Here is a 14,863-nt window from a genome sequence, read left to right as displayed (position 1 = left end):
AGGGGAGTTGTTAACTTATCTCATTCGAGGGTCTAAGGATAGAGGGTGTCTTATGCTGTACAGATTATAAAACCCCCTTGAAGCAAATTTGTGATTTGTGATATTGGGCTGTATAAATAAAATTCTTGACGTCTTGATGTCATACCAAGAGGGTGTTCAACAACCAAACTAACGGAAAAGATATAAGAGAATCACTGAAACCATATTTTTTTTAGAACTGACGGTGAGCAAGACACACTTAATAAATGTAACGTCTTGTCAGTGGAAATTTGTGCTGCGTAAAAGCAGCACTGCTGCAGTGAAAGGCTAATACATTAAGTGTATGTGTGACTTACTCATGGAATAACATGTGTCTGTATAACAGTTGTTCTTTTACTTAACACCTGAAAGTATATTTTCACTTCTCCTTTTCGAGCATTATCTGCACCTAATAATTCCTGTTTGAAACCAAATGAAGGCATGAAGCTCTTCACTGAGGCATTTTGTTAAAAATAGATTGTAACATTTTGATACCACTTTCTAACAATGCACCCTTTATTAAGGGTTTATAAGTTCTAACTAGTGGCTACAAATGCTTTATAGATTGATTATAATATTATTAAGAACATCTTTCAGTTTGATAGGTTTTTAAAAATCTCTCAGAGCAATTTTACCTTTTCACTTGGACCAAAATCCATTTATTAACAACTTATTAACATTTATAGGGGCAGACTAGATGGCTTATTAGAAAATGAGAAACCCATGGGCATTTATTAATGGATAATCAATCTGTACAGTAAAAAAGCATCAAATAGTATCAATAGCTGGCAAACACCAGCCAAAGGGATTTTTTTACAACTCGGAAACCCAAATGTTGTTCTTATTAATAGTTTATAACTGGTCTATAATCCCCAATAAAGCCATTAATTAAAGTGGTGCTATATTATAAAGTGGTACCAATATTTTCATGACTCCCAGTGGGTGCAGCTGCAAATTCTTACAGGGTATCACTTCTTAGGTAATATTTCACAAATGCTTAGTGTTACCTGCCAGGCTGGATGAGTGGTGTTGGAGGAGTATCGGACCTCGTATCTCAGCGGACCAATATCAGAGTCTGATGGGTCGTCCCAGTGTAAAATCAGTTCTGCCTCAATGGTCTGGATGTGTGACAGGTTGACTGGAGGACTTGGTTTCACTGTAGAAAGAGAACAGATCATCTCAAAAACAGAAGCATATGTATACAGTACATTTTCACAGCAGAATCAATAGAGACTAAACTAATTACTCACAATTGTAATGCTACTTTAATCCTGCTTTTGTATTGATTCACATTTTATTATAGGTTACTAAATCCTAGGGATCATTACAATAACTGTTCATAAAATTAGAAGGTCATTTTTGCCATATGGCTCATAAAATTACAATATTTGAGTTTGCATCTGTAAGGGATTTAAAGATCCACTGTGCAGCCTTAAGGTCACTTATTCTTCCCTACTATATGTTATTTCTTAGTATTTATAGCCGGGGTAGTTATTTATTAAATATGACATAACAGCACTGTACATCTAAAGGTGACATTGGCTGTAATTACTCTTATGTTCAAGCAAAGAAGATCAATGCTCTTCTAGTCCTTATGCAAGAATTATCAAATATGAAATAAATGAATCAATCACATCTTGAGTTCAGAGTTAAAATATAAAATATAGTATATATATCTATATATAAATATAGAATATAATATACTTTCTCTGCTTGGCATAAACGGCAAATTCACTTCACTACATATACAGTACATGAAGCTCATGCAAGTATATGTCAATGGGTGGATTTTATATCAAAGCATGCAGCTGGGAATTTTTAATATTTCATGAATCATCTGTGCAGTACATGACAATGATTTCAGGTGGATTTCAGAGGTGTGGACCCAGACTAATATTTACTGGCATTCACTGGAGTGAACCAAGTGTTGCAGCCCAGATAACAATCTGTATTTGTCACTCAATTATGTCAAATGTAGAAAGTGGTTGTGGTTTTCACTATTTTCTTATGTTTTGTAGACCAAACGATTAATCGAGAACACAATCGGCTGAATTAATCAATCATTGAATCGACACTGAATCAATTGTCAGTTGCAGCAAATACAATTAATAACGATTTTTAGACAGTATTCAGGCCCAAAATGTCCCCTCAACATCGTTTTGATATCTCTTGTATCCGTTCACATACAGAGTATTTTTAACTGTGTGTTAAAAATATGGACATACAAGCAAACATCAAGGACCACCACTGACAGTACTGGAATATCCTTATACTCCATCCAAAGGTTGGATTTTCACAGAAAAAAATGATTTGTTTTAAGAGCAGAAAAAACTAATTTAGAAGGATAAACTTTACTAATGACACTGTAACATAGACGTGAGAAAAAGAATGATGCTGAAGAGAGAAGAAAACCTAAAATCTGGACAACATAGAGTTACTACTCAGTTTCTGTTCTGCTCTGTCAGTTTAACCAAACGGTCTGATTGAACAAACACAGCATGGAAAGTCCTTGTCTATTACTGTGGAGATCTCACAGCTTGGGTGTGTATGTACATACACGCACAAACTTACACACACACAGGGCCATGGCCCAGCTGTTCTCAGCTATTCCAGTCGCGTTTGCCATTCACAACTGAATAAAACTCTTTCTCCTTATCTGTCCAGATTCATCACTTTGAAGCTGGACACTGGTTCTGGTGTTTTAAACATTCAGGAGCCCTGCATCATCTTCAAGTGAGGTCATACTTAAATACTTAAAAGTACCAGAATGTATAATACTTGTCTTAACATTTAAAAGCTTCAGATTTCCAAAGGGTTTTGGAATAACTATTGCTTCACAGATCAAGGTCAAGCTCATAAGTACAAGGTTTAGGTTACCAGGTAATGAATTTAATAATTACAACATATATATAAACGCCTAATATAAAATATGCCTTATTAGAAAGCATTCATTCTCAGTAAGTCAATGACTTACTAGCATACAGTTTTACATCTGTCCTAGCTCTAGGTAATAAATCTGTGGTTCCAAGCATTTTTATAAATTATTATTTTATAGTAGGTTAAGCAAAATTTGCATTTTTGCTGAACCATCTTTCCTTCAGCTCATGAGCTGCCTCATTAACCTGTACTTCAGCCAGTAATTTCATACTTCTCCCAAATTGTAACCCCTACAGCACAGCCATAACTCTAGCTACAGCGGAGCAAGAGTTTTCCAATTAAGTAAAAACAAGAATCATACACCATTCCTCAGGGCTGCATTACATTATCAACTGCAATGCCTACAGTCTGCAGAGAAAAGTGGTATCTCTGCCTCCTCCACAACTAATTCTTCCTCTTCTTCTAACTGGTTCAAAATTGAGAGTGTAGAAAGAAACCCTGGGACTGAAGTTTATTAGTTGTTTTAACTTATGTGGATCCACTAGCTATGAATACGTGTCGATCTCAAAATATAACAAAAGCAAACTGTGTTACTAATCTAATGAGACAAAAAAGTCCCTCTCTTACCAGGTCGGGCAGGAATTCTGAGGAGGACTGGTGGAGCTACGGCGTTGGAGATGCTGAGGGTTACCATGGTGACAAAGGTTGTTGTTCTGTCAAGAGCGACTGAACACGTGAAGGAATCCTCCGCTTCACAGAAAACAGGATTGTCAGATGCAGGATTCCCATCGTTCACCTCTGTGTCCTCTTTCTGGGACCTGGGAAACAGATACAAAAAATACTTTAGTCACTTTGTGTTCTCAGTGGATGTTCAGTGTTTGTTTAAAGTTTGCTTTAAAATATCTGTCAGTGTTTAATCTTTTTTTTTTTTACATTTTTGTTGGAAGACACCAGTTGACAAAACAATCTCATGTTGAGGTCCATTTATTAGCTATTCTGGAGCTTTTGATTAGATGACATTACCTTCATTAGCATGAACGAGAAGTCTTTCAAGTGCTCAGAAAAAAAAAGGAAATTTGAACAATTCCATGACAAATGGGCAACTTTATTGGCTGATGAAGACGACTTATTTGAAAGCTAATAAATGGACCTTGAGGTCAAACCATTTTGTCACATTTTGTTTACATTTACAGTAAACATTATTTCAGAATGAGATATGAGACATGTTGTACACAAGAGCTGTACAACGTCTGGCATCTCTTATCAAGTGTGTGTTAGATCAGTGGTGAACTGGTCCCTTTATTCACGCCACAATAAAAGCGTGGAGCTTGGGTGTGATATCACCAGCTTCCCCTCTACTGATCAAAGTAAACACACATACTTAACCCCCCATTGAGCAGTCGGGAAGGGTTCAGATCAGACTAAAACACACACACACACACACACACACACGCATAAACTCATTCACAGAAAGAGAAAAATAGAAAAATAGGACAGGAAAGAAACAACAAAAAACAATAAAAGGGTGCAGCTTCATACTCACAATAGACGCTGTAAGCTAAATGCCATAAGACCAGCATTCAGCGTGGTTGATGGTGGACCGTGAAACTGAAGGTCACAAGTTAAATTTTCCCAGTTTTCATCAATTCTGCACAGTATGTCCAAACAGGTGCCTGACAAGAAATTACGTTTGCATGTTAGTAGCTCCATCAGTGCCATCTCTAGATGTCATTTACACCAGTTGACTGTGTCCTCCTAATATAGGCTTCTGAGAAAACGGCCTGGCTTAATATTCTAAGAACTAAGCCTCTGCTATGAAATATTATATCTGCGAGCAGCAATATGGTGAAAGAACTCCAGCCTGGCAATTTAGTCATGAAGGGGAACAAGAGGATTTTAAAAGTCTTAACTTAACTATAATTTTGAAAAAATTTATCGGGATAAGCTTGGAGAAATTATTCTGGAAAAAAACTCCCCACTGCTAACAGTGCTAACAATTGCTAATTAGCGCTAAACACAAAGTAAAGCTGAGGATGATGGAAGTATTAGACAAATTTAAATTTTGACCTGATGATGGTGCTAGAGGAAAAGTTAAGTGACCACCAAAATTAATAAAATTCAACCTGAGGAGGACATGAATGTCTGTATTTCATTGCAATCTTTCCAATGATTGTTGAGATATTTCAGTCTGGACCAAGGCAGTGGACCAACAGAGCATTTTAAAACATAGCATTTAAAGTCCAACTAAAATCACATTTAGTCATCCTTTTTTGTAGTCAAAAATAAAGCCAACATGTTTTTTAAACAGTTAATAGTTTATTATTATTAAAAGAGAAAGAAAAAAAACGTATTTGGGGAAATATCAGAAATCCATGCATTTACATGCTGTTTAATGTGCTGCAGCCAAGCAGCTAACTAGCTAGCTAGCCTGCAAACTGACGTTAGCAGTGCACTTTTCCCCAGTGAATGTTTGTTTGGTGGCTCCTTCAACAAGCAAAGGTGTAGGACAAGATGTGTGTTCATGTTTGTAAGCTAGATAAGAAGGGGACTTTAGCAGGAAAGCTAATGTGGGTTGTTTGTTCAAACTCTTGTGTAACAGGTTGCTGTCTGGCTCAGTGGGACCATCTGCTTTGCATACGATAGAATGCTAACTTTACTGCATTTGATTGGCCATATCAAAATAAGGTCTCCATCTATATAAACGGATACTGGAATGGTATTCTGTCTAATTAATGCAAAACTGGGGGGGGGTCATCATTAAATCAAGCTGCTAATGTACCTTTGAACCCTTAAATAGTTTTGAACTGAATAATTTGTCATGCACACTCAATTGGCTATTCATGTGTGACACGGAATGTCTACCAGATTTGCCAAAATGTTTACTTTCAGTTGGATAAAATAAAAACCACATCACACCTTCCACATGTCCACTGTCTGTCAAGTTAATTTCACATACATATGGTATATATTATCGTATATTTAAAGGAGAAAGTTGAGTATTCAAGTAAATTTTTTCAAGTTACATACTCATTATCTACAGCAGGACTAGCCAGAACTCGTAAGTGTTTTTTCGTTCAATCTCAGCCTTCTGCAGCCAATAACCCACACCTGTCTTGAAGACGTCTTTGGTGCTGACAGCAAGAAAATGTGAATAAAATAACTATGACTAACAACTCTTAAGATACTCAGGGGATCCTGGAGCTGAATCATACTTCTGACTGTCAAAAGGCCTCATAAAGCAGTCAGTAGGTGCAGTGCGGGTCTTGAACTTCTCTGTTTAATCATCATTGCTTAGACATAAGGCTGGAAGGTCTAAGCTAATCACCATTGATTTGGATGCGTCACAGCGCTTCTTAGATCGATGCAAACAAACAAATCCTCCTCACCTCCCTCGTTGTCAATATCGCCTCACCTCATCTTCACCTCCACAGTGACAATATCAAGAGATCATTTTATAATTATGACTCACTTGAACTGGCCCTCATTTGCTTATTAAACTCAGCAAGTGAAGTGAAGTACTTTTTCTTCTTGCTGGAAAACAGTGGCGCTGAACGATTTCCTACATAAGTAGAAGAGGTAAGAAACAGCTGGTTTGGTTCTGTTGTACTGACTGATGAAAGGGAATCCTCGTGAGCCAGACTATCTTGTGAATTGATCACAGCACATGACTCATATGGTCATCCATGCACCCTGACGGGATGCTGGGAGGGATGCCAGCAGAAAAGCCATTAAAGTGTAATGAGCCTGTCAGGCTGATCTTTGGGGGCATCTCTATCAGTTACAAGTGATGGTACTGCGGCCCGAATTATGAGGCTCTGTCGCATGAACTCTGCTGTTTGTTCTGATGAGCAGGAGCCACATCATACAGCTACCCTGTTGCTACTTGGGATCACAAGTGTTATCACTTAAATGTTTTCTTGTAAACAAACACAGTTATTCTCATGTTCCCGCATGCAGAGACTGATGTTTGTCCTTGTCTAAAGTCAAGCATTGACTAGTGTGAAACCCTCAGCAGGACTGTGGATCACGTCACCTGCAGGCTCATGTGTGTGCTAGCAGAGAACAAACAAATCGGGGACCCACTCATCAAAACATTGCTCTATAGTGCCAAAAGTTCTACAGGATCCCTTTAAATTGTAAAAACCATCTGCTTCAGTTGCATTGTTTAAAGCCAGCCCAGTATCCTAGTAAGTACGTTGATATTGTATGATCCGCACCTCACGATTTATGTCCAATGCCGTTCAGTGCCAATGCAAGAAGTAGTGTGCCCTAAATGTAGCAAAGCGGCAATGAAAGGTGTGGAGGTCAAGATGGTGGATGGGCCTGACTTTCACGCAGGAGACCAGAGTCCAGCCGCACATCTGCAAATAACATTTGCCTTTTTATTAACCGTAACCACGATCTTTCTCTAACCTTAAGCACGTGTTTTAGTTGCCTAACCCTCACCATACCTTAACCATAATTTATTTGCCACGATCACAATCTTTCCTTAACCTTAACCATGCCGTAGCTGCCATGTGTAGATATTGTAGAAACTGAGAATTTTTAAACGTTGGTATTGGGCGTAAAAACAAAGCAAACAAATATTGTCATTGAATGTAATCCAGGGTTTTGCAGAATTGTCCAATATCGTCTGCCGATAGGGTTACGAAAGCTGAATGCTATGTGCCGGTTTGATTATTAAATATTGCTTTTGAATATTCTCCTCAAGTAGTTTTAGGGGTTCCTCCTGAATTAAATTAGTTTAATTAAAAGTGCAATAGAAATACACTTTCTACGGAATTCATCCAGAGAGAGTTCGATTATGGATTAAATGCAGCTGCTTCCTATGCGTGGGATCAAGTCTATGAATGACAACCTCATGGAGCACCTAAAAACTTGTGTCACTACTGCCATTGTATTTGTTGTGGAAAAAGTTTATGTTGTCATTTGTCCCAACAAAAAGGAAATCTTTATATTCATGAGCAAAATGTTTTGAGTTTAAAGCACTTCACATGCCATGACAAGCTGATTAACATTTCTCAATTGCACAGAATCTCCAACCATGGCAGAGATGATGTTTTTGAGTATTGTAAAACACACTGCTACTTACATGAATCATCTCTTTGTTAAAAACATTTTTGATACCAGTGTTGAATGAACTCTTACCGGCAGAGGGCTCATGAGGATGTGATTTGGTTGTCAAGCTCCTGAAGTTGCAGCGATAATAGTGTGGGAGGTTTGATTCAGAGCGGTTTGTCTCCGGTGCAAGCTTCTCATCTCCCTCCGCAGTGAGATGGGTTGAAGGTGAGTCACAGCACAGCTCATCATGCCATGGGACGTCCAGGGCATCTGAATAGATGGAGGCTCCCTCCTCCGGCTCCAAACACTGAGCACCTGCTCATAGAGAGGCAGGGAAGTTAACTCAGGTTTGACACATGGACAGGGAAAAGAAAACTTTCTTATTTGAATTTTGTGTTATATTTTTCTGCAACAGACAAGTCAAATTATAGTATGAGCATCTCTTACTCTATTTTTTATCTATACTAAAGATAATGTTTCTTTTCATTGAAACAACTGGCTGCTGCTTTGTATTCATGTATAGAGTCATAAAAGTTTCAGTCTGAGTTTCTTTTTTTGCAAATATTATAAGGTAATATTATACAATCAGGTTCTGATCTAAAATTTTACTAAGCAATGTATTAAATGTATACAATGCAATCCAATGTATTCCATTATTGCTAAGCAATAAGGAAAGAGTATACAAAGCACCTGATTTAAAAAATATTTTTTTCTGGACAAAATCTATGTTAACAAATGTCTTAGAAATTAAATAAAATGTTGTTTTTTTGCCCAAGCTCCTCTTGAATTTGTAAATACTATATACCCCCTTATCAGCAAATTGCTCAAGGTTTTACCATTAATCAAACATAACTCATTGACTTTATGAAAACTTGAATATAGAGTAAAAGGACCAAATGGCAGGATTGGTAGGAAAGAACAAAAAGTTAGGGTTAGATGAAGGACATCTTTAGTTCAAGTTTAGTTTCTGTTCCCCAAAAGGTTTTGCAATATCAACGCTTTTTCTGAGACATCTTGCACATAACTTTGTATTGTAAAGTGAGGCAACAGTCAATGGCTTTAATAACAGTATGTCTTTGTGTCTCAGAGAAAAACAGAAAAAGCCTGACATACTATTGATTTAGCCTAGGTGAGCGTCGTCACGTAGGTTGGTAGTGGATAACATACTGTACTGTCAAAGAAGAGTACAGTGGCTTTCATTTTGGCAGTTCTGACCACATGAGGTGCACATGGGAAATCTGTCGATTATAACACAATAAATCTCAAGGAGTCAAGTGTCAACACTGGTATGAGGCTGCTCTGCCCTGTGTATTTGGAGATTATATCGACTTAAACATCATGACCAGTGTTACTTCAAAACCTGAGTACTACTTAAATAGAAATGTCAGTTCCAAGCCAAAATTAAGCTTAAACTACTACCAATAATTGAAAAAAAGCAATAGGGATTTCAGGATTTTAAGACTACCATCTCCATGTAAGAAGGCCAATCTGTACACGTTAATAACGTGTACATCAGTTAACCCTGTCCGTTTCAGCTGTAATGACATTGTCAGAATCTGTCAGGACCAAAGCCTTGCAAAATCTGTTTTACAAATGAAACTACTCAAACTGAAGTGGAATAGTCCAAACACAATGCATGTTTCATTTTAAATTTAAGTTAGAGATTGAGATTGATCAATATCACCCCTTGGCAAAACCTCAGGGTGCTGCATGAATAATATGTGAGGTTGAATATCATATACAGTAAGTTCCTTCCAATGACTATTTTTGAGCCGAACCTTTCTAAGGTGAGCTTATCTGTTAACTCCAAACGTGAACAGGCTGTACAGGAATATTTTCTAAGAAAGAAAAATAGTACAAGGTGGAAGAAGACATCCTACAAGCTGAGAGGTCACAACTGTTGCGTTGGAGGTGAAACTCACCATGGGGCACCAGGGAAATATGCATCAGGACTGTCAACATTACAGCCCGAACCCTGTAGAGAGACAGAGAGGGGATAAGTAATGGAGGGATGGACAGAGAGAAGGATTGTAGCAGAGCAAAAATCTTGTAATGCAATGTAGACAGTGAGAGAGAAATGAGACACAGATGAAGACAGAAATTGAATGAGTGAGTCAGTTATCAGGTGTAGTAGTAGTTGATTTAGGGTTGCTGCAAAGTGGATTTAGAGGTTGATAAGTATGTACGGTATAATACAATGTAATAATATAAGTAATAAGTAATAGTGCAATAATGAGTACTGTCAAGTTAAGTGTAGCTATTAGATGATTATGAGACTACTGTGCAATACCCACCATCTCATAATCATCTAATAGCTACACTTAACTTGACAGTACTCATTATTGCACTATTACTTATTACTTATATTATTACATTGTATTATACCGTACATACTTATCAACCTCAAAATCCACTTTGCAGCAACCCTAAATCAACTACTACTACACCTGATAACTGACTCACTCATTCAATTTCTGTCTTCTATCTGTCTTCACACTTATTTTAGCTTTTATACTTATATCCACTTGTACTTAATTTATCTTACCTGTATTATAGTGTATTATATTTTGATTTGCTTAGTACTTCTATTCCTTCTATTCTCAAGTGCGCATTGACGTGATGGTGAGCAGCTGTAACAAAAGAGTTTCCCCTCGGGGATCAATAAAGTATTTCTGATTCTGATTTCTGATTCTGATAAACATAATGCAGGTGCAAATATGGACTAAAGTGTTCAGTGTTTAATAGGTTTTTAACATTATCTTTAAATATTTCCAAATTCAAACTGGTGCAATTGTAAGAATGTTAAAATTGGGGACGTGAGCTATCTTCAGTGATCTAGTGAATACTCTCAGTGACGTATTTTGAATTAGTGGGAAATGGGAGTTCTGCATGTTATGCATGATGTACAATTACAGGCAATCCACGGTAAATTACAGAAAATAATAAATTACAATCTCCAGATCTGGAAATGATCACAAAAGAACTGGGGGAGCAATGGGAGGGAGTGGCAGGTGTGATCAATCCAGTGCCAGGAAATTTGACTTTGACACAGTTACACAGTACATTGGAAAAACTGGTGGACCAACGTCTCTACAGATGTAATGACTCATCTGACATAAAGTCTCTGCTGTGCAGCATTGCGACACCGGTCAGTAGTTCATATATAACATAGTTTCAGCACCACGGCTCCAAGTAGAGAGTGATGGCTACTGATGTTCCGGCTTGTACTTTTTTCATCCTAAACTGACGGTTCCCAATCTTTGTGTCTGGCGTCCCCCCGCATACCTGTGAAGCGAGCTCCATCACCCTTTCATCGACACCAGATGTGTTCATTTGAATCAATTTTAATCATAATTTATCAATTTTATACAAGACATAGTGATCCTAGAAGTGGCTTGGTCTCTTTTTTTCCAGTAGGTTTGGTCAAGTTTGCATTCGTACTACTACTTGGAGTAGCTGAAGCTGGATGTTTCAACCATTTATCTATTACTTTTAGCTATCTATTTCAACTTCTTTGCTCGTGTATTAACTAGTTTTCACTTACTCTTAAATGCACAAAGTGATGTTCAGGCACTACAACTGACTCAGTTGGTGGGAGGAATGTCCTGAGCAATCATAGCAGGTAGTTTATTGTTCATTATCACAATAAATACACTAAATATCAGCTCAACAGCAATTTGTAATGCTATTTCAGTGTTTCTTCCTCTTAACACAATATGCAAATATATTTAAATCATAATTTTTTTCAAATTTGTGGAGCTTCTACACAATCTTTCTACTTACCCATTTACATAACCACATTTACTGGGCTGCTCCAACATTAAACTTCAACTGTGCTCCAATAAGTCATTTTCTCATTCATTTGTATCCCTGAAATCCTCTAAAATAATAATCTCTGCAAAGTTATGTTTCAACTTTCACAATTTCTTGACTGTCAGATAATTTAATTTCATTTATTTAATGATGTATTTCATCTGATTACAATGCAAGAAACCATGATTTGCAAATTTGTTGATTTATAAACTTAAGCTAAGAAATTCTACAAAGCACTTTCAAATCCATCCTTTGGATTTTGGACAGTGTTATTTTTCCCTCCAAAGCTATGTCATGACCAATTTCAGAAAAGTGGTTTGAGAGTGAACAACATCCACATTCACATAGACCACCTTCCTCTGTGGGAGGGGCACATATCCAGCCGTGATCGATCACAATACCACCTCAGTAATAGCAAATTAGTCTATACACTGCAATACTTACATTGTAGTGGTCATTGCGTGAGCATGGCCTAGCTGGGCTTTGGCTGGAGTGAATCTCACTGAGTAGAGAGAGAGAGAGAGAGAGAGAGAGAGAGAGAGAGACATTAGGGAACAGGTCTTTAATGAAAAAAAAATACTTTTTTCTAGCAGTGGCATTCAAAGACTTTCTCAGACACATCTTATTTCAGAGACAGATCTCTCACTGATAGGAGCACCACCCACCCCTCCCTCTTCAACCTTCACTGACAAAATACTCCAGAAGTGCTGTTTATTCATGAGAAAAGCTAATACTGCTACGGGAAGGACAAGGAAGTACTCTTGCAGTGAAATGACTTCTTTACTTTCTCTAGAGGTCATCGACCAGAATAATTTCCTAGAACAACCCACAGTTAGATAACCGGATGCTACTGTATTTGATTAGTTTTTAAAATCCAACCTTACAATCTCTTCTAGACATTTTTTTTTACCATAAACGTGTAATAATTTCTTCTCAAATATTTATTTTCTGACACTGCTGTGTCTGATTGACACTGCCCTTCATTATAAAGCTCTCCGCTGCTTGTTTTGGTCCCAAACCAGAGACAGTAAATTAATACAGTGTAACTTCACACAATCCAGTGAGCACATCTATTAATACATTGATATCGTAGACCAAGACAAACACAGCATGCAGTGAAAAACAGCACCATCATAGATGAGCTGAAATGTGTGTGTGTGTGTGTGTGTGTGTACATGCCAGAAACTTTGAGTTCAGTATGTGTGTAATAAGGTGGTCATTTGCAAATCAATCTGTACTCTGTTTTTCGGTGTGTGCATGTGTGTGTGTGTGTATGTGTGTCTGCAGTGAATATGATCCACTGGAAACAATAACAGGCTGGCACAGGGGTTGTACAATCCAAATAAACAAAAACATGACACGCTTGATTAATTAATCATGAGATGCAAAGCAGCCACATCAGCATGAGGAGAGACTGTAGGACAAAATAAGATAAGAAAAATAAGACAAAATAAGATTACACTGAGCAGCATAAACACATCTGTTCCCATGCACAGCACACACCTGTCCTCATCTTCAGGTGTTCAAAACAAAGCCTCAGCATCAGCAGCTCCTGGGATAAGTACAGTAATGGGCTGTCGTGTAGTGCTCCGTGTTATCACTTATCTATAAATACTGACAGGTAGAAATGTTTCCATGTTAACTGGAACAGAAACCTTAACGGACACTACTGTGATTGATTAACTGGGAACTCAAATGTGCAAGATTGACTTTTTTTACTATCTAACTTTAATCTTTGAATGTGCTGAAAGTGTGTGGTGTTATTTTTAATTAACATTTCATGGTGGACTATTAAAAAAGATGAACCACTTTCTTCAATGTCAGAGACCTCATTTGGGTTTTGAACCAATGTCCTGTGTTTTTGTGGATTGTTTTGTTGTTTAATTTTAATTTTTTAATATATCTCATTTGACAGTCACTCAGTCCTTGAAACTGTTGAAACAATTGTGGACATAAAACTAACTAAAGAAGTTATTATATTCTGCATTTTAACACATTACTGATTTTTATACAATCGTATAAGTTTTGCTTTTTGCAGTTTAAAACAGGCATGAACGTCAACACTAGCCTCAGGCTGTATTGGAAGGTTTCACACATTTTCATTTGCATGTTAAACAGAAAGAAGCAGCATCCTGACATCCTTTATTTGCAGAAAAACATTTGGCCTCTGTCCTATCCAAACCAATGCTTTAGTAAGGACTGTGAGTGAGCAATATGGATAAAATCACATATGGATATATGTGATTTTATATCATATCAACATATATTACAATATAATACATTTTCTGTCTATCTATTGAAAAAACAGTTTATAGATAAAATACCCAGATACGAATGTGTATTTTCCATAAATTCATAATCCATAAATTAATAACCTGAAAAATCTAAGTTCATTTTCACATTGATGCAAAATATCATATCAAAATCCAACATTACCATGAAGCAATCCGGCTCATTGATTTGCAACACTTCCTACAAAGGTTTAATCTATTCAGAGATATTAATAGTAGTATATGTCATCATATGCCCAAGCCTAGTGAGGACCAATCGAAATCTCAAAGCCAACAGCAAGTAGTAAGACTCAGTTTCCTGTTATGGACTGTGCTATCGAGGTTTGGTTATGATTTAAAGCTCAACCAGAGTCAACTGCTGGTTTACCTGATACTTTATGTTGCTGATGCATAACCACAGAATAATCATTACACAATCAATCATTTATCGACTAATACTTGACTAGTTCTAGTCTTACATAAAGTTAGCTTAGCTCACTGCTAGTTACTTTAACAAAACTGCCCTGAGTAAGCCAATGGATGCTCCAAAGACATTTTGTTTTTAAAGTACCTTGCAGCCTTTGTTGTGCTTTAAACATAGACTTCAGTTCTTACAGCTGAGATTTTAAACCACTGATGTTCATTATCTCTGAGCAGCACAATACACAGGTACAAGCACACCTCACTGAAGAACCAGCAATGATGGACAATGCTAATAAAAAAACGTTGATGCTGCTGCCATGTGTGGCTGCCGTCTAGCTTCCTTATCCTCTTTGGAAACAATTAGGCTTGATCAAGACAACCATCTGAAACAATTTTCCACA

The 14,863-nt window shown here is 37.2% G+C and overlaps 1 protein-coding gene across 4 annotated transcripts in view; it reads right to left on the bottom strand.

Moving 5' to 3' along the window:
- lepr (leptin receptor) overlaps positions 1-14,863 on the bottom strand; it is a 45,316-nt gene that overhangs the window by 14,229 nt on the left and 16,224 nt on the right. For all 4 annotated transcript variants that reach the window (XM_044200123.1, XM_044200120.1, XM_044200121.1 and 1 more), the window contains 6 exons: positions 12,214-12,271; positions 9,879-9,931; positions 8,044-8,271; positions 4,439-4,568; positions 3,523-3,713; positions 1,026-1,174 (listed from right to left, as the gene is read on the bottom strand). In XM_044200123.1, the coding sequence (XP_044056058.1) occupies positions 1,026-1,174; positions 3,523-3,713; positions 4,439-4,568; positions 8,044-8,271; positions 9,879-9,931; positions 12,214-12,227 (765 nt within the window). In that variant the 5' untranslated portion in view covers positions 12,228-12,271. The remainder of the gene's footprint in view (positions 1-1,025; positions 1,175-3,522; positions 3,714-4,438; positions 4,569-8,043; positions 8,272-9,878; positions 9,932-12,213; positions 12,272-14,863) is intronic.

Source organism: Siniperca chuatsi, linkage group LG6 (assembly GCF_020085105.1).
Source record: "Siniperca chuatsi isolate FFG_IHB_CAS linkage group LG6, ASM2008510v1, whole genome shotgun sequence".
NCBI lineage: Eukaryota > Metazoa > Chordata > Actinopteri > Centrarchiformes > Sinipercidae > Siniperca > Siniperca chuatsi.
The sequence above is the reverse complement of the archived record's forward strand: the minus strand, read 5'-3'. Positions and strand labels throughout refer to the sequence as shown.